The sequence below is a fragment of the Leucoraja erinacea genome, chromosome 23 (assembly GCF_028641065.1).
Source record: "Leucoraja erinacea ecotype New England chromosome 23, Leri_hhj_1, whole genome shotgun sequence".
NCBI lineage: Eukaryota > Metazoa > Chordata > Chondrichthyes > Rajiformes > Rajidae > Leucoraja > Leucoraja erinaceus.
Genome location: NC_073399.1, coordinates 27,816,989 through 27,840,680, shown reverse-complemented (window position 1 = coordinate 27,840,680; position 23,692 = coordinate 27,816,989). Strand labels below are relative to the sequence as shown.

Sequence of the window (23,692 nt, the reverse complement as noted above, 5' to 3'; positions counted from 1 at the left end):
TAGAATAGATCATTGTTAGCCGGGAGAATGTAACAACAAAGCAAACAGAGATAAAATGTAATCAGGTTAGGGAAGTTAATGTTCATACCGCTGGGGTGTAAGCTGCCCAAGCGAAATGTGAGGTGCTGTTTCTCCAATTTGCGCTGGGCCTCACTCTGACAATGGAGGAAGCCCAGGACAGAAAGGTCAGTGTGGAAATGGGAGGGCCTGCTTTTCTTTTAGCTTTCTTCTCCCCCCCCCCCCCCTACACAATCAGTCAGAAGGGTCCCGACCTGCAATGTCACCTATCCAGGTTCTCCAGAGATGCTGCCTGACCCACACTGCTGAGTTACTCCAGCACTTAGTATCAGCTAATATGATATGATACGATATAACTTTATTTATCCCAATATGGAAATTGGTCTGTCAACAGTCATAAAACACAACAAGATACATGGAAAATGAAATTAAAGTTACGAGTGAAAAGTCCAGGATTGGGATGTGCAAAGATTGGGGAGGGGTGGGGAAAGGGGAGTCTGTCTACCCCACGATAGAAGGTTGGAGGAATTGCACAGTTTGATAGCCATAGGGAAAAAGGATCTCCTGTGGCGTTCTAAGGTAGACACACAAAGCTGGAGTAACTCAGCAGGACAGGCAGTATCTCTGGAGAGAACGAACAGGCGCCGCTTTGGGTCGAGACCCTACTTCAGACTCCTGTGGCATTCTGTTCTGCATCTTGGTGGAACCAGTCAGTTGCTGAAGGTTTGTTATATATAATCTCACCATATATATATAACCGTAATAATGAACAGGATTATACAATATTACAAATTTACATGGTAAAGCAATCCTGAAAACTGGAAGGCCCCTTACCCTGTACCCAATCAGCGTTGCAATGCTACATAGATACATAAACAAAGGTGCAGAAGTAGGCCATTCGGCCCTTCAAGCCAGCACCGCCATTCAATGTGATCATGTCTGATCATCCACAATCAGTACCCCGTTCCTGCCTTCTCCCTATACCCCTTGATTCCGTTAGCCATAAGAGCTCTGTCTAACTCTCTTTTGAATGCATCCAGTGAATCGGTCTCCACTGCCTTCTGAGGCAGAGAATTCCACAAATTCACACTCTCTGTGTGAAAAAAGATTATCCTCATCTCAATTCTAAATGGCCTACTCCTTATTCTTAAACTGTGGCCCCTGGTTCTGGACTCCCCCAATATCGGGAACATGTTTCCTGCATCTTGCGTGTCCAATTCCTTAATAATTTAATGTTTATATAGGATCCCTCTCATCCTTCTAAATTCCAGTGAATACAAGCCCAGTTGCTCAATTCCCTTCATTCGCATGACATTCCCGCCATCCCAGAAATTAACCTCGTGAACCTACGCTGCACTCCCTCAATAGCAAGAATGTCCTTCCTCAAAAGTTTCACCAGGGCCCTGTACAACTGCAGAAGGACCTCTTTGCTCCTATACTCAACTGTTCTCGTTATGAAGGCCAACATACCATTAGCTTTCTTCACTACCTGCTGTACCTGCATGCTTACTTTCAGTGACTTATGTATCAGGACATCCAGGTCTCGTTGTACTTCCCCTTTTCCTAACCTGACACCATTCAGATAATAATCTGCCTTCTCATTCATGCCTCCAAAGTGGATTACCTCACATTTATCCACATTGTACTGCATCTGCCCACTCACCCAACCTGTCCAAGTCAGAATCAGAATCAGAATCAATTTATTTATTTGTCATTTGGACCCCTGGAGGTCCAAACGAAATGCCGTTTCTGCAGCCATACATAACACACAAATAGACCCCAGACACAACACAATTACACTTAACATAAACATCCATCACATAACTGTGATGGAGGCCAAATAAACGTATCTCTCCACTGCACTCTTCCCCCCCCGATGTCAGAGTCAAAGTCATAGCCCCCGGCTGGCGATGGCGATTGTCCCGTGGCCATTAAAGCCACGCCGGGTGGTGCAAGGTCGCACACCGGGTCTTGGTGTTAGAGCCCCCGGTGTGCGCTTGCAGAGTCCGCGGCCATTCCAGCCGCGCGGGGCAGCGGTGTCAGGCCCCGGTCCAGGAGCTCTTCGACCCCGCAAGTCGGGCGGGAGAAGTCGCCGCCGCAGAAGCCCCGAAAAGCGGTCTCCCCCCCAGGGAGCCGTGGGCTCGGCGCCGTCGTCCACAGACCTGTCGTTGGAGCCCCCGACTCTCCGGCAGCAGCAGCGGCAGCAGCAGCAACAGCACCAGCAGCAGCAGCAGCAACAGTACCAGCAGCAGCAACAGCACCAGCAGCAGAGGTCACTCTGCATCCTCATAGCATCCTCTTCACAGTTCACACTGCTACTCAGCTTTGTGTCATCTACAAATTTGCTAACGTTACTTTTGATTCCTTCATCTAAATCATTAATATATATTGTAAATAGCTGCGGTCCCCGCACTGAGCCTTGCGACACCCCACTAGTCACTACCTGCCATTCTGAAAGTGACCCGTTAACCCTACTCTTTGTTTCCTGTCTGCCAACCAATTTTCTATCCATGTCAATACCCTACCCCCAATACCATGTGCACTAATTTTGCCCACTAATCTCCTGTGTGGGAACTTATCAAATGCTTTCTGAAAGTCCGGCAAACACCCGCCAGCCCGGCAAACACTTGCCAGCCCTGGCTCCCTGTCCGCATCTGACACCGTCGCTGCTTCTGGTTCCATCACTCCCTCAGCCCCGTCTCTCCAACACCCGCGGCCCATGCAGTTGTTATGCGTTTTTAAATTTTTGTTGATCAGAGAATTTCTCTCGACAGAGCTGGAGAAATTTGTGATCAGCGTAAGAGCGTGAGAATTTGGCCAAATGCCTGATTCTCACGCTCAATGCGTGTGAGTTGGCAGCCCTTATATTGCCAGATGAACTCCTGAATCTATATTGAATATTGCCATGAGATCTTATTCACTGGAGACACAAGAGACTGCAGATGTTGGCATCTTGAGCAAAACCTATACTATAGATCTTTACAGTTTGTTTACATGTCACTTCTAATTCAAATCATTGAGCTTAAGAACCATTCCCGAAGGCTTGGTGTGAAAAGTTCAAGCTGAAGCTTCTTTCTGTCTAAATTGTCTTATATTTTAGGCAACGCATTCTAATCATGTTAAGTAATTTGATTAATAATCGAGTCATACAGCACAAGACCCTTCGGCCCAACATAACGGTGTGACGAGAGTGGGTGGGGGCTGGTACTGCCTTTCGCGGCCGCGGCGGCCGGCGGACCGCGCTCTGTGCACAGGGGGAGGGCATTGACTGCGACGCTTCGCCGTGTCCATGGCAACGGCAGGAGGCGGCGCCGGCGGCGGCGGCGGCCTGTTTAAACGGGCTTGGAGTTAAGAAGGAGAGGAATTGCAATTGGAACTACACGGCAGTGAAAGGTGAGGTTGTCATTTTGCACAGCGCTGTTTGCATAAATCGGATTAATCTGCGGGATTTGGTGCAAATCTTCCAGGCCGCCGAACAGGCGCCAGTTTATTGAATTACAAAAGGTTCATGATTTGTATCCATATATAAGTTCAATCTCATGTCTTCTTCAAGACCCCAAAAGTATTTAAGAACAATATGGTGCTTAGCTGGAACATTGGGATAATGCAACACAGAAAGATTCATCTTCGTTCAGCCAGACCAAAGATATCAACGTGATCATAAGAGTCAAGGCTTCAATTGTCATAATTTCTTACAATTATTCTTGATCTTGAACTTCTTCAACAAAAGTGTCTCCAGTGTTTAATTGTCAAATGTACCCAATATGGAATTATGAATTTCTTACTTGTAGCAGCACAATAGATCTGTAAACACAGTACTTAAAGTAACACAATAAAATAAATAATTAAATATAAAACCATAGGGTGATTTCACGAAAGGTCACTGGAGCGTAGATCCGCACCCACGTGATCGAAAATCTCAAGTGGAGGACATGCTAGACATCCGGTACATGTTAGTGGATGGGAAAACACGCACTTTCCCACCCGTTAAAAACATAGAAAACGGCCAGGTTTTGATCTGCAATTTATTGTGCCAGTCGGGGTGACCGTGAGGCACAGCTACCTAGATTTACAGTTTAAAAAAAAAAGATAGAAACTAAGGTAAATTAAAGAGGGAGCTGAAGGTGCCAATCCAGCGGAAGTGAACAGCGGACATTTGCCGTGGAGATTTAAAGGTCCAAAATATCGGGAATTATCGTGTTTGCTCGCTGAATTTCATCAAAAGTAAGTCAATATAAGAATATTGCAAAAAGCCTCATGGTTGTTTGGAAGAAGCTATATTTGAAACTGGAGGTCACGGTTTTTACGGTTTTATAACCAAGTCAAAACAAAATGTCCTGGAGGAACTCAAAGGGTCAGGCAGCATCTCTGGAATGAATGGACAGATGATGTTTCACGGCTAAACTCAAAACATCTGGATGTTTTTTAGATTGCCTAAATTCCTTCCATTCCCTCCGTAGATGCTGCTTAACCTGCTGAGTACCTCCAGGACTTTGTGTTTTACTCAAGAGTCCTGCATTTGCAATTCATTGTGGGGATGATCAGCCATGATCACATTGAATGGTGGTGCTGGCTTGAAGGGCCGAATGGCCTACTCCTGCGTCTATTGTTTATTGTAACTGTATTTTAACAGATTTTGCAGATAGTGGATGGTTGTGAAAGATTGCAGCAGGATCTGGATTGATTGGCCAGGTGGGCAGAGGAATGGTTGATAGAATTTGATACAGAGAAGTGTGAAGTGTTGCACGTTGGGATGTCGAACAAGGGCAGGACCTACACAGTAAATGGTAGGCCTCTGGGTAGTGTTGTAGAGCAGAGGGATCTAGGAGTACAGGTGCATGGTTCCTTGAAGGTCGAGTTGCAGGTAGATAAGGTGGTCAAAAAGGCTTTTGGCACTTTGGCCTTCATCAGTCGGAGTGTTGAGTATAGAAGTTGGGAGGTCATGTTGCAGTTGTATAAGATGTTGGTGAGACCGCATTTAGAATATTGTATTCAGTTATGGTAACCATGTTATAGGAAAGGTATTGTCAAGCTTGAAAGGGTTCAGAAAAGATTTACAAAGATGTTGCTAGGACTAGAGGGTGTAAATCATAGGGAGAAGGGTGAGTAGGCTGGGTCTTTATTCCATGGAGGATGTATAGAGGTGTATAGAGGTGTACAAAATCATGAGAGGAATAGATCGGGGAGATGCATAGAGTGTCTTGCCCAGAGTAGGGGAATCGAGGACCAGAGGACATAGGTTCAAGGTGAAAGGGAAATGATTTAATAGGAATCCGAGGGGTAACTTTTTCACATAAAGGGTGGTGGGTGTGTGGAACAAGCTGCCTGAGGAGGTAGTTGAGGCTGGGACTATCCCATCATTTAAGAAACTGTTAGACAGGTACATGAATAGGACAGGTTTGGAGGGATATGGACCAAGCACAAGCAAGTTGGACTTTAGCTGGGATAGTGTTGGCTGGTGTAGGCAAGTTGGGCCAAAGGGCCTGTAGCACTCTTTGACTCTATAACTATAAATCAACACCTTTTAAATTGGGAAGAGAAGAGTTTGGTTGGGATTTGCGCTGAGGAAGAAAGTTAGATCAAGGAAGTAAATATAGTTAGGCACATAATTAAAGATTAATAAACTAAGGCTAGTTAGGCATAAATAACTTTTGATGTAAATAAAAGTTAATTGGGACCAGGGGAGTCTTTTATATAGACAATAAACAAATAGAATTTTTAAATAAAATAATATAGGTTAATTAGAATCTTACTTTAAAATATTGTATTCTTTAGCTGAATTTAAAGCTTTGGATTGATTTTCTTACCTGTTGACCTCTAAATTAGTCCATTTGAATGGATACAGCCCTCGACATAACAATCAGAATGTAATGAGTAGAACATTAAATGGAAGAAGACAGCACCATTCAGGTTCCAAGACGGTTGGAGAAATGTAGACAATTGAAATCAGGAAAAGGTCAAAGTAAAGTAAGATTACACGTTGGATTTCACAGTGAGATTATTTAGAGGAATATAAACACAAAGTGCGAGAGAAAGTCTAGATCAGGCAGCATCAGTGGAGGGAATGGGCAGATGTTGTTTTGTATCGGTACCCAAGGATTATATTTCCCATATAATTCCTAGTTAGGTGAACCTGGCTGGGTAACACAAGCCTGCATCAAGGGATTAATGGAAGAAAATGTTAGCCTAAGTGAAATCCAACTGGTGCAGGGTTTTGACTGCAGGGCTTTGACCAGAAGCATTAGACGGCGAAAACAAAATTATTTAGAGAATAGAGACTTTAGAGAAAACAAAATTATTTTTTCAGAGCACTGATGTTTAATCAGTTTCAATGCAAGACTATTGAACTGAAATCTGTTTCACTGTCTAGATGCTGCCTGACCGGCTGCATATTTTGGGCATTTGTTTTATATAACGTTTGCTATGTTTAAATCTACTGAGGGTGTTCCTCTCATTTGCATCTTCAAACAAAAAATGTACCTAAAAATTTAAAGTGAACAAAATAAAGTATTTCATTTTTTTTAACTCAGAGTTTGCTCTCATAAATAATGACATTTGCACACTTAAACACATTGATTTCTTGTATGCCGGCAAGTATGTTATGGTGAAATAATATAAATACATATCATGAACAAACATAACGCCTAATATACTGTGAGGTGTCTAAAGGGTGCTTTAAAAACCTTGCTTTTCTTATTTCAATCAGATGAAAGTCATGCAAAGTCAAATCTAGAAAATACTAGACCAAGTGCAGACCCGTTGGGTCTGTTCCCCCAACGTGTGGTTGTGGGGGGGATGCGGCACGCAGCGTCACACACACTAACTATCCTTCCCCCCGCACTCACGCTAATTACCTCCTTGATATGATATTAATATTATTAATTTGCTCCTTTTACCCCTTAACCACCCTATCTACTGACGCATAGCCCCCAACTTGCAGTCACATCTAGAGGGAGGGGGGGGGGGGGGGGCAGAGAGAGAAGGGAGAGAGAGGGAGAGAGAGAGAAAAAGAAAATAAATGCCTTTTTACTTCAGCCCACACCCAAACAACCATTTGCAGGCACTGCTTTTTGACCTCAAACTAGCCATCGTTTCATCTTCAAACCAAATTAAGGCTCCTAACAGTGCTTTAGACATTTGTTCCGTGTCATTCAGAGCTCTGATTGAGGCACACCACTTGCAGAGACTGATTGAGGCACACCACTTGCAGACACTGATTGAGGCACACCACTTCCTGGTTTTATAGTCCCTCCCCCTCCCTCCAGCAGGGGCAGCAGAGAGAATGGGGAATTTTGTAAAAACATTTATATCTCTGTCATATTTCATCGACGGGAAAAATCCTCGGCATACATGCGGCGGAGGGGGGCTCTGAGCGAGGTGGCCAAAAATGACGGCCGTAGGTGGCGCCGTTCTCTCGGAAATCGCAGCACAGATCGTCAAAAGCGGTCAAGAACAGAATTTTAGTAATATAGATAAAGTGTGAATAAATTAGATGTAAATGGTCAACAGATAATGATGTAAGGATAACGAAATATAGGAGGATGTAAAAGGTTTTGATAATAGTCCAAACAACAAAACTTTTGAAAAATGTTGTTAAATTTCCAACATTTACTTTCAAGGAAATAAGACCATTTGCAAAAATAATTTTTGGTGCCAGAAAAGTAGTATAGCTGCAATTTTGAATAATTATGCCATTATACTATTGAATTTAACAGTCACTATTTTCAGCTGTTTTTAGAACTGTTCTGATGAATAGGCACCCCCTGTTCGTGTCATCATAATCATTTCAGTACAGGTAGTTCTGCTATAATACGTGTTTAGATAACTTTAATTGGATATAACCTGAGTATGAATTAAGGAACATTATGTGCATTACATGTGCCAAATGGGTTATAATACAATTTCGATCAGAGCGATTTAAAGGTTACTTGGGAAATTGGCAATCAGAAAAAAAAGCTGTCTTGGATTCAACAGTATGCGAGCAAAAAACCTGTTTGCACATAACCTCCCAGCAGTAACCAGATATCATTGTCTCATGAGAACACAGTCTGTTAGGTGGCCATTGAAATGACAAACAATCACTTCATTTGGCACTAGCCCAGCAACACTCAATTAAAAATTATTACACACTGATTTTAGCATTTTTAGCATGCGGTAACAATTAAACGTTGCTATTGAAAAGGCCTTTATTTTCGATAATCCTGCAGGGAAAAATAAGTTTGTCATTGTGAGTTCAAAACTTTCTAGTCCCTAAACCACTTTTCCAAATGGATACAACAGTCTTAACATGAGTTTCTATAGTACGAGATTTTTTACGAATGCAGCTGTATCGCATTACAGCAGTACTACCTGCAGCAAGTCTACCAATAAGAATTGTAACAGCACTCCCCCTGCAGTATTACTGATGTCAATATTTGGATTTCCCTAGTTAGCTGTGTGTATCTGGAAAGCATATTAATAATTCCTGCAATAATGCCAATGGCTGAGGCTCTGGCTATTATTAATAAAGTAAAATCAGGCACATTATTAATACTAAACACCCAAAAATGTGTTACCTGTACTTGTATTATTAAAATTTTACTCGGCATTAGTTTTATTATGCGCTTGTAATACAACTAATTTAGATCATAATTTCCCTTCCTGCATTGGAAGAAAATTGACTGGGATACTAGTTTTGCCTTGATCCTGTGCTTGCTCTTTGTCCTCAGAAACACACAGAGATTTGATTAACAGGAGTGTCTAAACTTTGGCCCAGTATTTGCTACAGAATGTTTGATAATTAGTTAAAAATGAAGAGAAGATAATCATCTCAAAATCTTTGACGTGCAAATTGGAGGAAATACGAACTGATACTTCCAGAGTCGTTGGGGGGTGGGACTCAGAAGCTTGGTGACCAATGGAACTGACAGTCCATTTCTTTAACTAATAAGTATTAGAGATTGAGAAAGACACATAATTAAATAGAAGGAAATAGAGTGAATTGGTATTGCATCATGTATGCATTGTGAAATTCCAAAATAGAAGTAAAAGGAAATGTAAGATCTTTTTAACAAACAATTTAGTCTCTAGGAACAATTTGCTGTCAGAGGAATGAGATTTTGCAAAGATTGTTTGGCATTGCTTTAATGTAAACCATGTAATTGAAGTCATCTTTGCTCTGAAAATTATCAAACCTAACTTTCTGCAATAATTTTAACTCACCATTGTTTCGCAAATGCAGTAAAAAAAAAACTAGGATTGAAGAGTCATCCTTTGCTTGTAGTATGGGTTCTCCAGTAATCTAACTTGTAGCAACTAGTGTAATTCTTCCTTGCCACAAATTGCTGGACGATTTTGATGGGTGATAATGCTGTAGGTATTACACCTACTGTTGTGTTACTGGACTCTTGATGTTGTACTGAGACCGTTATACTTCTTTAATCGGACTTTACTGTACTTTATGTTGCTCTGAACGTTATTCCCTTTATCCTCTATATGTACACTGTGGATGGCATGTTAGTAAATACGTATAGTCTTTTCGCTGACTGGATAACACACAACAAAAAAGCTTTTCACTGTACTTCGATACACAAGACAAAAATAAGTTTTTGCCTTTGGGTTAAATATTGCACTATTATATTATACTAGACCAAGTGCAGACCCGTTGGGTCTGTTTCCCCCAACGCGCGTTTGTGTGGGGGGGGGGGAGCTGCGGCATCACACTCACACTAACCACCCCCCAATCTCAGTTTTTTTTAAATTACTCTATATTGAGTGATGTTATGGGAAGTCAGATTGGCTTTTGTTGCCAGGATTTTGTTTTGGGGTTTAATAAGGGTAGTTCACTCAACACACAGAATGCTTACAAATACTGAAGAATGAAGAAGACTTTTCTACAGATGAATTCCTCAGTTTAATTAAAAACATCAAGCTAATTCACATAAATATAACATAATTGTGGCAATATTTAAACCAAAGGCAAAAACGTTTTTTTTAGTTTAGTTTAATATTGTCAAAGGTACAGTGAAAAGCTTTTTTGTTGCGTGCTATCCTATCAGCGAAAAGACTATATGTGATTACAATCAAGCCGTCCGTAGTGTACAGATACAGGATAAAGGTAATAACGTTTAGAGCAAGATAAAGTTCAGCAATGTCTGATTAACAATAGTTTGAGGGTTTCAGTACAGCATCAAGAGGCCAGTAACATAACAGCAATTGCATAACAATGGTCAGTTAGACTTATTGCAGCGAGTTAGGTTTGATAGTTTTCAGAGCAAAGATGACTTAAATTACAAGGTTTACATTAAAGCAATGCCAAACAATCTTCGCAGTCTCATTCCTCTTACAGTAAATTGTTTTGTAGAGACTTAATTGTTTGTTAAAAAGAACTTACAAAAAGAATGAAGACGCTTTATGCTTCTATTAATTCGGACGTCTGGACTAACATTCAGTACCTGGTATAGATTGGATGTTTGAGATTAAGTTCTTTACTTGCTTTTTTTTAAGGTTGTACATGAAAACAAAGTGGTTTTGCATTAGTTTTTTGCTTTAAGAACAGATTTTAGTTGAAGCTAGCTGAATAATTTTGTGCAACTCACAGCTGCTGGAAATGAGTCTATTGCTGTGACCCAGATCACCCATCCATCTTAAGAACAGCAGGATATGTTCTTTCAAACTTCATCATCCAAATGGCGAAGGAGCTGTAACTGGTTTCATTCACAAAGCTACTGTTCAATCACTGTGGAGAAATGGTTATTATCTAAACCTAAAGGCAAGTAGGTTGTGAAGGTTTCAACAATATGTACCATGAAACACAGCCTTGTGTCTGGGTCGGGGGTGGGTCTCAGAACTTAAATCACTTTGCATTGCGACTATCCTGAAATAAATCGCAAACCTTCCCATTAAAAGCTTAATCCATGAGGTTTATTTCCTTTTGCTAATTTTAGGAGTTTGAGAGATTGCTCTAATTCAATTTATTTGGGTTCTTTGGTATATTCCTGGGCTGAATCATCATACAAGAAATATATGTGTTTGAATTAAAGCATATTTAACAGTTTGGTCGTGACTTCTGGCGTATTCTACACTAAAGGCAGCATACTACTGTATTCTTTGGGTTTGTTAGGATTTTTTTTGCACTGGCTGAGCATGTTGAATTCTTGGATTCTTGCAACTTAATTCTTGGCTATTTCAGCATAATTCAGAGAGTACAAATGTACATCAGTACTGAAAGTACAGTTTACATTAGACTCCTTTCATCTGTGTATTTCTTTAGGATTGCTTTTGGTAAATTTATAGCTCATTGCTTTGCAATTTATTTACCATTTTATAAATCTAAAGAGAGAATTTGCACGTATAGAACATTTTATAAACTGAGGACATCCCGACGCATATCACAGATTTCAGTTTCTTTAGACGCAATCGTTATGATAATGTGGGGGTGAATGAAGAAGGCAATCATGCACACGCTCCCACGGAACCTTCTTTCCGTGACATGGTTTGAGGGATAAATATTGATAAGGATTCCTTAGAGAACTCCTGGCACTTCAGACACTTGGATTGTATCTGTCTACACAGTTTAATGTCTTCTGAAACTTGGAACCTCCAACAGGGCAAGGCACTTCTCTCAGTGGACTGAAGTGCCTGTTTAGAATACTGTATTTGCTCAAGTCTTTGGAGTGGTACTTAAACTCAAAAGCTTCCTAAGTGCTGCCATGGAGCAAGGCTGATTCCTTTCATTCTATGCTCATTTTAGTTTGATACTATTTGCAAACTGGTCACCTTGGTTTTACAAAGCTGTACAGCACAGCCCTTTGGCAAAATGCATCCACATAGACCTGTTACACATCCTATTTGCCTGAACGAGGACCATATTTGTTTATGCCTTATCTATTTGTGCCAGTCTAAATGCCTCTTAAGCATAGTAATTGTATCTGATTTATCTGCCTCCTCTGGCAGCTTGGTCCAGATATCAACTATTCTCTTTGTAAATAGAAACATAGAAACATAGAAATTAGGTGCAGGAGTAGGCCATTCGGCCCTTCGAGCCTGCACCGCCATTCAATATGATCATGGCTGATCATCCAACTCAGTATCCCGTACCTGCCTTCTCTCCATACACCCTGATCCCCTTAGCCACAAGGGCCACATCTAACTCCCTCTTAAATATAGCCAATGAACTGGCCTCAACTACCCTCTGTGGCAGAGAGTTCCAGAGATTCACCACTCTCTGTGTGAAAAAAAATAAAATAAAAGCTTCCCCCTCTGATCCTCCTTTTTAAACTCCTTACTCCTACCTAAACATATCCCCCTTTTTCTGTGATAACCCTACAATTGGAAAAAGATTATGACTTTTCTCTCTATGTCCCTCATAATCTTGTTTAAGGTCACCCCTTAACCCCATTCTCTCTGAGAAAAGAACCCCAGTGTGTCGAATTTCTCTCTAAAACTAAAATCCTCCAATCCAGGCAACATCCTAGTGAATCTTCTCTGCATTCACATCCTTCCTATAGTGTAGCCACAAGGTGCACACAATACGCCAAGAATGGCCTAACCAGTGTAAAGCCTAGTAACATGTCTTAATTCTCATATCCTATGCCCCAACCTATGAAGGCAAGATTGGCAAAGGTTTTCTTCACCACCTTATTAACTGATCTGCATTGTCACTTTTAGGGCACTATGGACTAGCACCCTTTGGTCTTTGTGTTTATCAACATTCCTCAGTGCCTTGACATCTAATATAATTAGAGTCATATCAAAAAAGGGTTACATTGCTGGATTATATAAAAAAAACCTTTTTGAAACTTATGTTCCACCACAGTCAATGTTGTTTCAAATAATTTTATTAATAGAAGCTTTATCATTAAAATGTACGTTCCTGTCATCAGATCTCCTTCCGGTGTCGCACGGATGAATTGTTTTGTTAATTACTTAATTGTGTAGCTCCGTCTTCTTAGGCAGTCTCTTGGGATGGAGATAATTTGTTTCCACTCCAGTGGAAGATTGCTCAGTGTGAGTTCTTCTAACGTAGTATTACATTGTCTTGGTAGAGCAAAGACTTCATGCACAGGCAAGGAAGTCCACGACTGTCACATGATTGCATGTTCAGGAAGCACGTTATTGGATGCATGGACACAGATGCAAGCATACAATTCCTCCATATTATTTTCCCTTGGACCTTCTCCCTCCTTCAGTCCCTCTTCTCAAATGTGTGGATAGCAAGTGGATGGAACCAGCAGGGGAAGGGGAGAAAAATGGGTGCTGGGTGGGGTGAGTGGTACGGGAAGGGAAATAAGTGAAAGGACCAGAGGTGATCGGAGGGTGGGAACGTACATACCATTGAGTAGTTTACTACCCAGCCAAAATGTGAGGTATTGTTCTTCTTGTTGGCGTAATTGTGAAGGAGTGCATTTTACTTGGGTCAATTTGTGAACTACTTTGAAACTGCACAGGTCCTATCCCAATTGTACCAATTTCAGGTAATCCAACAAAATACATGAACAAAGCAGAAAATGCTAGAGTAACTCAGCGGGGCGGGTAACATCTGTGAAAAGATGTTAAGATGTTGAAGAGATGTTAAGATCTGTGAAGAGATGTTTAAATCTTCGGCCGCTGGCCTATACCAACTAAAAGCTGCGGTCTCCGGTGGGGATGAGCCGACTCTGGACTTACCTGGACTTGTACCTTGTCCTTACCATCTGGACGCCCGCAGCGACTGCTGCGGAGGGTTGAGGTTCCCGACCACGGGGGAAAATGGAGGAGGACTGGCCAAATTGTGTGCCTTCCACCACAGTGATGAATGCTGTGGTGGATGTTTATGTTAAAATTTTATTGTGTTTTTGTGTGTGCCCTTTATCATTGTATCGCTGCTGACAAATCATTTCACTTGCACTTTTTGTGCAATGTGACAAATAAACCGTTGTATTGTATTGTATTGTATTGTAGGTGGCATTTCGAGTCAGGACACTTCTTCAAACTAATTTTGTTGGGGGGGGAGGGGGGGGGGTATAGAAAGCAGGAAAGATTGGACATAGCCTGACAAGTCATATGTGAAATGACATGACATTTGCTTTCTTGACGTAGTAATTGAAACAAAAAAAGTTTTATTCACTTAGCGGCTGTTAGTTTGTCAATCAATTTGGTTTTGAGGTGATTGCTCCAGAGAATCTGGTGGTGGGATGGGGGAGAAATCCATGTAATACACTTTCATGGTATATATTTAGAAGGCCTGCTCACGGCAGCATTGCCATCTGTAAACTATCAGCTGTTATCTTGTCATGCATAGTGTGGAAAGAAGTATATGTTAAAGAGTGACCTGAATAGATTGGAAAACCTGACTGTTGCATCCTCAAAATTTCTTCTGGAGGTCATTAAAACTAATGTCAAAAATAGGTCAGTGCAATCTATTGTGAAAATTGAATAAGTTTTAGTGTTGATGCAAACACCATAATCAAGAATAAGTCTATTCTCTCTCACATACGCATCAACATAGGTGGGCGGCGCGACTCACGTCGCAGCGGCCTCTGCAGTCCGTTTGTGTTTTTGTTATTTTTTGTCCCGTTTTAATGTAGTTTTTATTATTTTTTTGATGGGGGGTGTGTGTGTGTGTGTGTGGGGGGGCGGGGGGTGGGGACTTTTAAAATCTTTCCCCTGCACGGAGAACCCGACCTTTTCCCTGTCGGGTCTCCGTTGTCGTTGGGGTTGCAACGTGGAGCGGCCTCCAGCAGGAACGTCCTGGGGCTCCAGTGGAGGAACTCAATGTTCAGGCAGCTACTGTGGAGGGAATGGGTGGAGGATGGACCACATTTCGGGTCTGGATTCTTCTTCAGACTGTAATAGATTGTTTATTTTCCGTTATATTTTCACCATTTCCAACATCAAGAAATAATTAAATAGGAAATGAATCTACCAGTACATAGAAACATAGAAAATAGGTGCAGGAGCAGGCCATTCGGCCTTTCAAGCCAGCACCGCCATTCAATATGATCACGGCTGATCATCCAGAATCAGTACCCCATTCCGGCTTTGGGATGGGGGAGTGATCTGGTCGAATGATCTGGAGTTACCGAGAGAAACCCACTTGGAGAAGCTGCCAACTCCACGTAGACAGCATGAGGTCAGTATTGAACTTGCAGCACTAATGTTGTGCCACCATAGGTCACTATGAGAGAAAATAAGTTGTTAAGGTTTATTATTGTCACATGCTAAGGTACAGCAAAAAGCTTTGTTTTTGCATGCTATTCAATCACATCAGGTAATACTATACATAAATACCATCATCAAACTCAAGTACAATAGGTAGAGCAAAGGACAGTAGTACTTTGGGGTAATTTGCTATGTCTAATCATGCAGCTGCTTTACCAATGACCATCCTTCTATCATCAGGTCAGAGATGAGATGTTTTGTGGCACTTGCACCATTGATCCGCTCACATTGCCTCAGACAGTAAACCAATCCACATCTCCATGTAGCAAGATAATATTCAGGCATGATCTGGAAATATTAGGTAACATTTCTGTTCAAAACGTGCCAGTTCTCTGATCCTTCAACAAGAGAGAATCTCATTACCTTGACAGTCGGAGGCATTACCATCAAAATGTCCTCCCCACCACTATTGACATCCTAGGAATTACCAGTGCTCAATAGTTCAACCAGATCAGCTGTTTAAATCCTGTCGCTGCAGAAATAGGTCAGAGGCTCGACATCCTGCTGCAAGTGACTTGCCCCCTGACACGGTCTGCAAGACTTTGCTTGGCTGGCAGTGAGGGAATGCTCGCTCCCCTGCAGATCACTCCTGCACAGCCAGAGTTTCACTCTTAACACAAGCTGCCCTCAAGATGGCCGCAGTGTGGATGAGGTTATCGTCAATCTCTTCATGACTGTGGGTGAAGCCAAGAAGGCAATTCTTCCCAAGCAACTGCCCATCAGAGAACTCTGTGATCTTTGCTCTGATCCCACAGGCGTCCTCAGATAAACATCAACTGGTGCTGGGAGGCTATCTACCTGATGAAAGATGCACTCTTGCCGTGCGTGCAACTTGTTTGTTGCACAATGTAAGGAGAAGCCTTCATGTAAATGCTGTCAACCAGATATTCCCAGGTGCGGATGAATATGCTGAGGGGTATACTGGTGTTCAGTGCAACAAATGCAAAGGCTTTTTGGGGTTGGACCAAAGTCCAGGATCCTGCTGCCACCTGGACACTGAGGGGCAGGGTCCTTCACAGCGGCCTCTACGGCACTTCATGGGTATATTGTTTAGGAGGAAATATGAGTGATTTGCTACATTGTGATACAAAATGTGTTTATTTTATAGTTCAATGAAAGAAAGGAGTGTGCCGATTTGTACTTCCTGTAAATTATGAAATTAAAATAAAATTGTATGGTACAAGTTGGAGCAGGATAGTCTGCATTTGTCTTCTTAACATAGAAACATAGAAAATAGGTGCAGGAGGAAGCTATTCTGCCCTTCGAGCCAGCACCGTCATGGCCGATCATCCAAAATCAGTACCCCGTTCCTGCTTTCTCCCCATATCCCTTGATTCTGTTAGCCCTAAGAGCTCTATCTAAATCTCTCCTGAAAACATCCAGTGAATTGGCCTCCACTGCCTTCTGTGGCAGAGAATTTCACAGATTCACAACTCTTTGGGTGAAAAGGTTTTTCCTCATCTCAGCCTAAATTTTTTTGTTTTTGCATAAGTTTTGCATAAGCCTTTGCATAAGTTTTTTTGGCCTTCCATCACAGCAATGTGATGGATGTTTATGTAAATTATGTTGTGTCTTGGGTCTATTTGTTTGTAATGTATGGCTGCAGAAACGGCATTTCGTTTGGACCTCAAGGGGTCCAAATGACAATTAAATTGAATCTTGAATTGAATCTTGAATCTTGAATCTTAAATGGCCTACCCCTTATTCATACATTGTAACCTCTGGTTCCGGACTCCCCCAACATTGGGAACATTGTTCCTGCATCTAGCCTGTTCAATCCCTTTAGAATGTTATATGTTTCTATAAGATAACCTCTCATCCTTCTAAATTCCAGCAAATACAAGCCCAGTAGATCCATTATTTCATCATATGTCAGTCCCGCCATCCTGGGAATTAACCTGGTGAACCTACACTGCACTCCCTCAATAGCAAGAATTTGGGAGACCAAAACTGCACACAATACTCCAGTTGTGGCCTCACCAGGGCCCTGTACGACTGCAGTAGGACCTCCTTGCTCCAAACTCAAATCCTCTCGCTATGAAGACCAACATGCCATTTGCTTACTTTCTGTGACTGATGTACAAAGACACCCAAGTCTTGCTGCACTTTCCCTTTTCCTAATCTGACACCATTCAGATAACAATCTGCCTTCTTGTTCTTGCCACCAAAGTGGATAACCTCAGATGCCATGCATCTGCCCACTCATCCAACGTATCCAAGTCACCCTGCAGCCTCATAGCATCCTCCTCGCAGCTCACCCTGCCACCCAGCTTTGTGTCATCTGCCAACCTGGAGATGTTACATTTAACATTTAACAACATTCTGAAGAAAGCAACCTGCTTGTTTGGCATTCCATGCACTATCCTAACCTTTCATCTACTCCATCACAAAATAAATGATTATGCCATACACCCTTAGATCTGCTCCAATAGCCAATATTGGCTTTTGGTAACATCCAGACATTTCTGGTGGGAAATTTGGTGCAGATAATGCCATTGAATACCAAGGGATGTGTTTAGTATCTGTCTTGAGAGCACTTTCTGGCCTAGTGACCCTTGCAACTTTTCAGTTCAAGCCTAGATTTTACCCGCTGCATGCAAGCATGTTCTTTATCTAAAGAACCATGAACACAATCATTTGGATCCCTACATCTGACCTTATGATGGAAAAAAGGCTGAAGATAGATAAGCCTATGAACACACCCTGAGTGAGTCGGGTTTTGTTGCCCTAAGACTTAAAATATTGGCTTCCTAAAAACTTGGCTGAGTTCTTTTGTGCGAGCATACATGTTCAAAGCGTACAAAAATGACCTTGTCATTATTAACACATTATCTCTGTATTGGGAAGGCAGTCGGGAAAATATAGCTTGCATCATTGCTCTTATTTTAGCTGACACAATACTCATTGCAAGCGTTGGAAGTATCTGCGGAGTGACATTCACAATCTATTGTATAGCAAAGGTTGATTACCCATGAAACAGTTGAGCCGCAGATAAAGCAGAAATAACAGCAACCTCTCATAACATAAGCATGGTGACTTGTGTAGACGAAATGTAATGGCTAGGTTATAGTAATATTTTTAATTTCGATGGAGACACAAGAAACTGCAGATGCTAGAATCTTGATCACTGGAATCTAGGTTCATAAAGTGCTGGAGGAACTCAGCGGGTCATGCAGCATATGTGGAGGGAATGGCAGATGACATTTTGGGTCAGAGCCATTCTAATTATGTGTGTAAAATCTGAATCACTTGTTTTATATGTTCACCATACTAAATTGATAATGAAATTACCACATCATCAGCACTTTCAATAACTAAATCCTTGTCTTTCTCAGTTTGGGATAAATTTGGAATATTTTGTGATAAAAAGGCCTGGCGTTAACACAGAATCTAAGTGATATTCCTCTTGGCTCAGTGGGATATGACAAAAGGAGAGCAAATGGGACTAGCTTAGATGGGGCATCTTGGTCGCCATGGATTAATTGGACCGAAGAGCCTGTTTCTTTGTTATATAACTTTATGGCTCATTTTCTTGATTTATTTTAGTGTTAATAAATTGTGATAAATTATGAAATGACCAGTTTTATTACGAGATCATCTAAATTACAATGTTTAATTGCTGAAAGGGCCTTTTGTGTTGGAATCAATGATATGAAATAAAAGCAGTCACATGAGACAGTAATCAGAAAATAAAGCTCAAAAAACAATTTACCAGCAGCTGCTTATCACTCAACCCACTGGGTCCCCAATCCCCAGCCCCTGCTTTTTCCATTTGACCACCCTTATCAGCTTCTATTCATCATCATTCTTTCGTATCAGATTCCATATTCCACCCAAGGTCAGGATCCTTTGTTGTCTCCACTCATCCCCCACCTGCTCTGTCATCATCCCTCTTCATTTGGCGCCATTTGCCCAACAATCCTTCACTTGGATCCACCTATTGTTTGCCACATCCTGCCAGCCCCCTTCTCCTCACCTCTTTATTCCGTCCATTTCCCCTTTTACACACTATCCTGATTGCAGGGTTTTGTCCCATAATGTCAACAATCCCTTTGCCTCTGCAGATGCTGCTTGAACTGCTGTGTTCTTCAATCAACTCGTTTTCCGCTCCGATTCCAGTATATGCAGCCTCTCGACTACAATATAAAAACTGCTATTTTTCCCATGCTAACTAACTCCTGCTCCGTTAAATATCAGTGCCTTGTTATGGAACAGTTTGGAGTCGGAGGCCTCCTATGCAGCGTTACCCAGAGTGCTGTCTTTATTGTGGAAACATTTGACTGTGAGGGTCATCAAGGTCGTGAGATCCACGACTCGTACGTTTCTGGCTGGCTTCCAAATCTGATGTGGACAGCTTGTCTGTTTTCACCACCACTCTGTCTAAATTCTTTCTCTATAACTAAGAATACCAAGGAGATTAAATCAGTCATTGTCCTGATTTATATACCTCCGCTTCTCGCTGGCTAAATGCCTTTGGGGATAGCATGAAAAGCTACTAAGAAAGTCTTCTCATTGTCGTTGTATATCAACATTTTGGGTGCAGGCAAATCGTTTAACTAAATTACATATTTACGATGGGAACCAATCTTAATTGCAGGACCATCAAACACATTTGCTGAGACAGTAATTTACATGAGTGGCCTAAAACAAGTGAATGAAAAAAGCAGAAATCAAAATACATTATTTTTATCAAAGTATTTTTGAGGGCAGACTTTCTGGAAATGCAAACACCCCAAATACTGAATGACAGAATAAATAAGGCCATGACCATGTTTAGTTTAGTTCAGGGATACAGCATGGAAACAGCCCACAGTATCCACGACGACCATCAATCACCTGTACGCTAGTTCTACGCTATCCCACTTTCTCATCCACTCCCTACACACTAGGGGCAATTGACAGAAGCCAATAAACAACAAACCCACATGTCTTTGAGGTGTGGGTGGAAACTGGAGCACACAGAGGAAACCCATCAGGGAGAATGTACACAATCTACACAGATGGCACCCAAGGTCAGGATCAAATTTGGATCTCTGACTCCTGCTCAGCTACTGCACCACTGTGCACTGGTGTGTTAGGTGGCAAAATAGCCAGCTGGAACCTTCCCTGATCTCTGTCATAAAGTGGCAAAATATCTTGGCTGAAGATATCCGACCACTTGGTTAATGTAGGCCAATTAACATAACTCCATCAGTTAGGCAGCATCTGGAGAGCCTGACCCGCTAACTCCTTCAGCACTTTGTGTTTTGCTCAAGTTTCCAGCAGTTTATTGTGTCCCCTTTCCAACATAACTCTATTGTCTGTACCGATGATCAATGCGCACGTGAATGTCTTACGTTGATGACAATTTCCAACTAATACCTCAGCGAGTCAGCTGGTTTGTTTTTCTGCTGATAATTCCAGCATCTGCCATCGCTTGTGTCTCCAAACAATATTTTTATTCATGCAGCTGTTTCTATAATTTCAAAATAGATTACTGCTTGTAGGGGTTATGATTGAATAGTTTGAAGACTGGTTCTGATTTGTAATGGCTACCACCCTATCTTTCCTGATTGTTGCTGCTTGATGCTTAATGATCTTAACACCATGATCAAAAAGCAAGTTCTTTTAAATATAGACACCAGAAGGTTGAAGACAGAAGTATGTATTCCATCCTGTTCCCACTGTGTAATTCTGATCTACACATCGCTGTAGGCAGTTGGTCCTTTCTGCACCACAAACCATTGTGGCCTATGGAGTTTTTAATCAATTATCATCTCAATCAATAATTAACTAATCCATCTTATTAGTTGCGCATCAATTCTGAAAGCGTGGTAAATTCTGCCAGTTAATCAATGCTATACTAAAAATAGGACGGTATAATACCTCGTCAGTGAAGCCTGTTGTTTGAGACTTATTGATTTTGTATAGTGGAAACCATAAGGAGCATGCATTAGTCAGTTTTACAGTGCATGTGAATAACCTGCTGTGTTGAATTTACAAGGTGCTACGGCTGAAAATGCTTCAGGAAAATGATAGACTTGACGAACTTCTTGCTCAGAAGGAGCAGGAATGGAAAGGCTTGCAAACACAACGCATCCAATCATTGGTTGCTGCACTTCAAGATTCACAAACAAAATTCAAAGAAGAAAAAGAAAAGTTTAACATCCTGAAAGAGGACTTTATGTTCAACCTAAAAGTACTGGAGGAGCGAGACCAAGATTTGGAACGGTACGATGCAATGTTTGCTCAATTAAAGGTAACAGAAAGTTGTAAGCAAGCGGAAATCAGTGAGCTGCAAATTCAGATTGACAAGTTGCAAAATATAGTTGCGAATGAGTCAAGGACACGGGAGGAACTGCAGTTTCAGTACCAGCGGCAATTAAAGACACATCAACTGGAAATTGAGAAGATTCGCAGGTATGGTCAGCAGATTGGATATTTTGTTGTAATGTCAGTGGATTGGATATTTTAAGTTGAAAATGATGTAATTTTTAATCTTTATCAAAATATGAAGTTATTTAATGGACAGTTTTAAGCATGTAATTACCGGCACAATTATATAATCATGAGTGTTTTATATTAGTTTTTAGAACATGTTTATTAATAGGATTAGGCTACATTTAAATAAAATACCCAGATAATTTGCGGTTTTTAACTTTTTGTTCTATTCCCAATGGAGTTCAAAAGACTCCAAAATTAATGGTCATCAGGAGAAGTATAGGAAACTAACCCAGGAGCTCGAACGCAAAGTGCGAGAAGTGGAGGGACAGCTTGCTTTGCAAAAACAGGTATGACAAGCAACATTACAATTAAGCCTTGAAACATTGATTGGTGCATTTATTGTTACACTGATTTATAGGTTGGATGATTCATTGGCCACTGTAATTTGTCTCTAAGGTGTGCGTCAGTGAGTGGTAGAATCAGAGCTTTGTTGATGGGAATGTAGGAAGAATACTTTACAGGCTGTCCTTGGGTTACGAAAGACCAACATATGGACACCTCTACATGTGAATGAGTTCCTACAATATCAGTAAATTCAAAAAACGTCCGTCGTCTGTACGTATCTTCCTACAAACGGCAGAATTAGTTTCTTCTCTCTCTCCCTCTCTAATAATTGTTCATTCCTGGACTTTTGAATGAATGAGAAGGAATGCTGGAAAAACAAAGGTAGACAAAAATGCTGGAGAAACTCAGCGGGTGAGGCAGCATCTTTGGAATGAAGAAATAGGCAACGTTTTGGGTCGAAACCCTTCTTCAGACTGATAAGTTTTTTTGGCCTTCCATCACAGTTATGTGATGGATGTTTATGTTAAATGTAATTATGTTGTGTCTGGGGTCTATTTGTGTGTAATGTATGGCTGCAGAAACGGCATACACCCAGGGGTCCAAATGACAATTAAATTGACTCTTGACTTGACTCTCTTGACTCTTGACTCTTGACTCTTGAGTGTGGGGTGGGGCGGGAAGAAGAAAGGAAGAGGTGGAGCCAGTGGGCTGAGGGAGAGCTAAGAAGGGGAGGAGAAAGTAGGGACTACCTGAAATTAGAGAAGTCAATGTTCATACCGCTGGGGTGCAAATTGCCCAAGCGAAATATGAGGTGCTGCTTCTCCAATTTATGGTGGTCCTCACTCTGGCCATGGAGGAGGCCCAGGACAGAAAGGTCGGATTCGGAATGGGAGGGGGAGTTGAAATGCTGAGCCACCGGGAGATCAGGTTGGTTATTGCAAACCGAGCGGAGGTGTTCGGCGAAGCGATCGCCAAGCCTACGCTTGGTCTCACCGATGTAGAGCAGCTGATATCTAGAGCAGCAGATGCAATAGATGAGGTTGGAGGAGGCGCAGGTGAACCTCTGCCGTACCTGGAAAGACTGCTTGGGTCCTTGAATGGAGTCAAAGGGGGGAGGTAAAGCGACAAGTGTAGCATTTCCTGTGGTTGCAAGGGAAAGTGCCCAGAGAGGGGGTGGTTCGGGTGGGAAGGGACAAATTGACCAGGGAGTTCCGGAGGGAGCGGTTTCTGCAGAAGGCAGACAGGGGAGGAGATTGGAAGATGTGGCAAGTGGTGGGATCATGTTGGAGGTGGCGAAAATGTTGGAGGATTATTTGTTGTATGTGACGGCTGGTATGGTGGAAGGTGAGGTCAAGGGGGACTCTGCCCTTGTTATGAGTGGGGGATGGGGATGAGAGCAGAGTCACGGGGTATAGAAGAGACCCTGGTGAGAGCCTCATCTATAGTAGAAGAGGGGAACACCCGTTCCCTGAAGAATGAGGACATCTCTGATACCCTGGTGTGGAACACCTCATCCTGGGTGCAGATGCGGCGTAGACAGAGGAATTGGGAGTAGGGGATGGAGTCCTTACAGGAAGCAGGGTGGGAAGAAGTGTAGTCCAGATAGCCATGGGAGTCAGTGGGTTTATAGTGGATGTCGGTCAGTAGTCTATCACCTGCGATGGAGTAGAGAGGTCAAGAAATGGTAGGGAAATGTCGGAAGTGGTCCAGGTGTATTTGAGTGCCG

General features: G+C 41.9%; 1 protein-coding gene across 5 annotated transcripts in view; it reads left to right on the top strand.

Annotated features, from left to right (window-relative positions):
* Positions 1 to 3,252: 3,252 nt before the first annotated feature.
* Positions 3,253 to 23,692, top strand: part of ccdc57 (coiled-coil domain containing 57) — a 99,645-nt gene continuing 79,205 nt past the window's right edge. For 4 of the 5 annotated variants that reach the window (XM_055654176.1, XM_055654178.1, XM_055654174.1 and 1 more), the window contains exons 1-3: positions 3,253 to 3,411; positions 21,182 to 21,597; positions 21,860 to 21,968. In XM_055654176.1, coding sequence (XP_055510151.1) covers positions 21,197 to 21,597; positions 21,860 to 21,968 — 510 coding nt within the window. In that variant the 5' untranslated portion in view covers positions 3,253 to 3,411; positions 21,182 to 21,196. Of the gene's footprint in view, positions 3,412 to 14,889; positions 17,906 to 21,181; positions 21,598 to 21,859; positions 21,969 to 23,692 lie in introns of those variants that run through there. The other variant, XM_055654175.1, reaches the window with a different exon arrangement.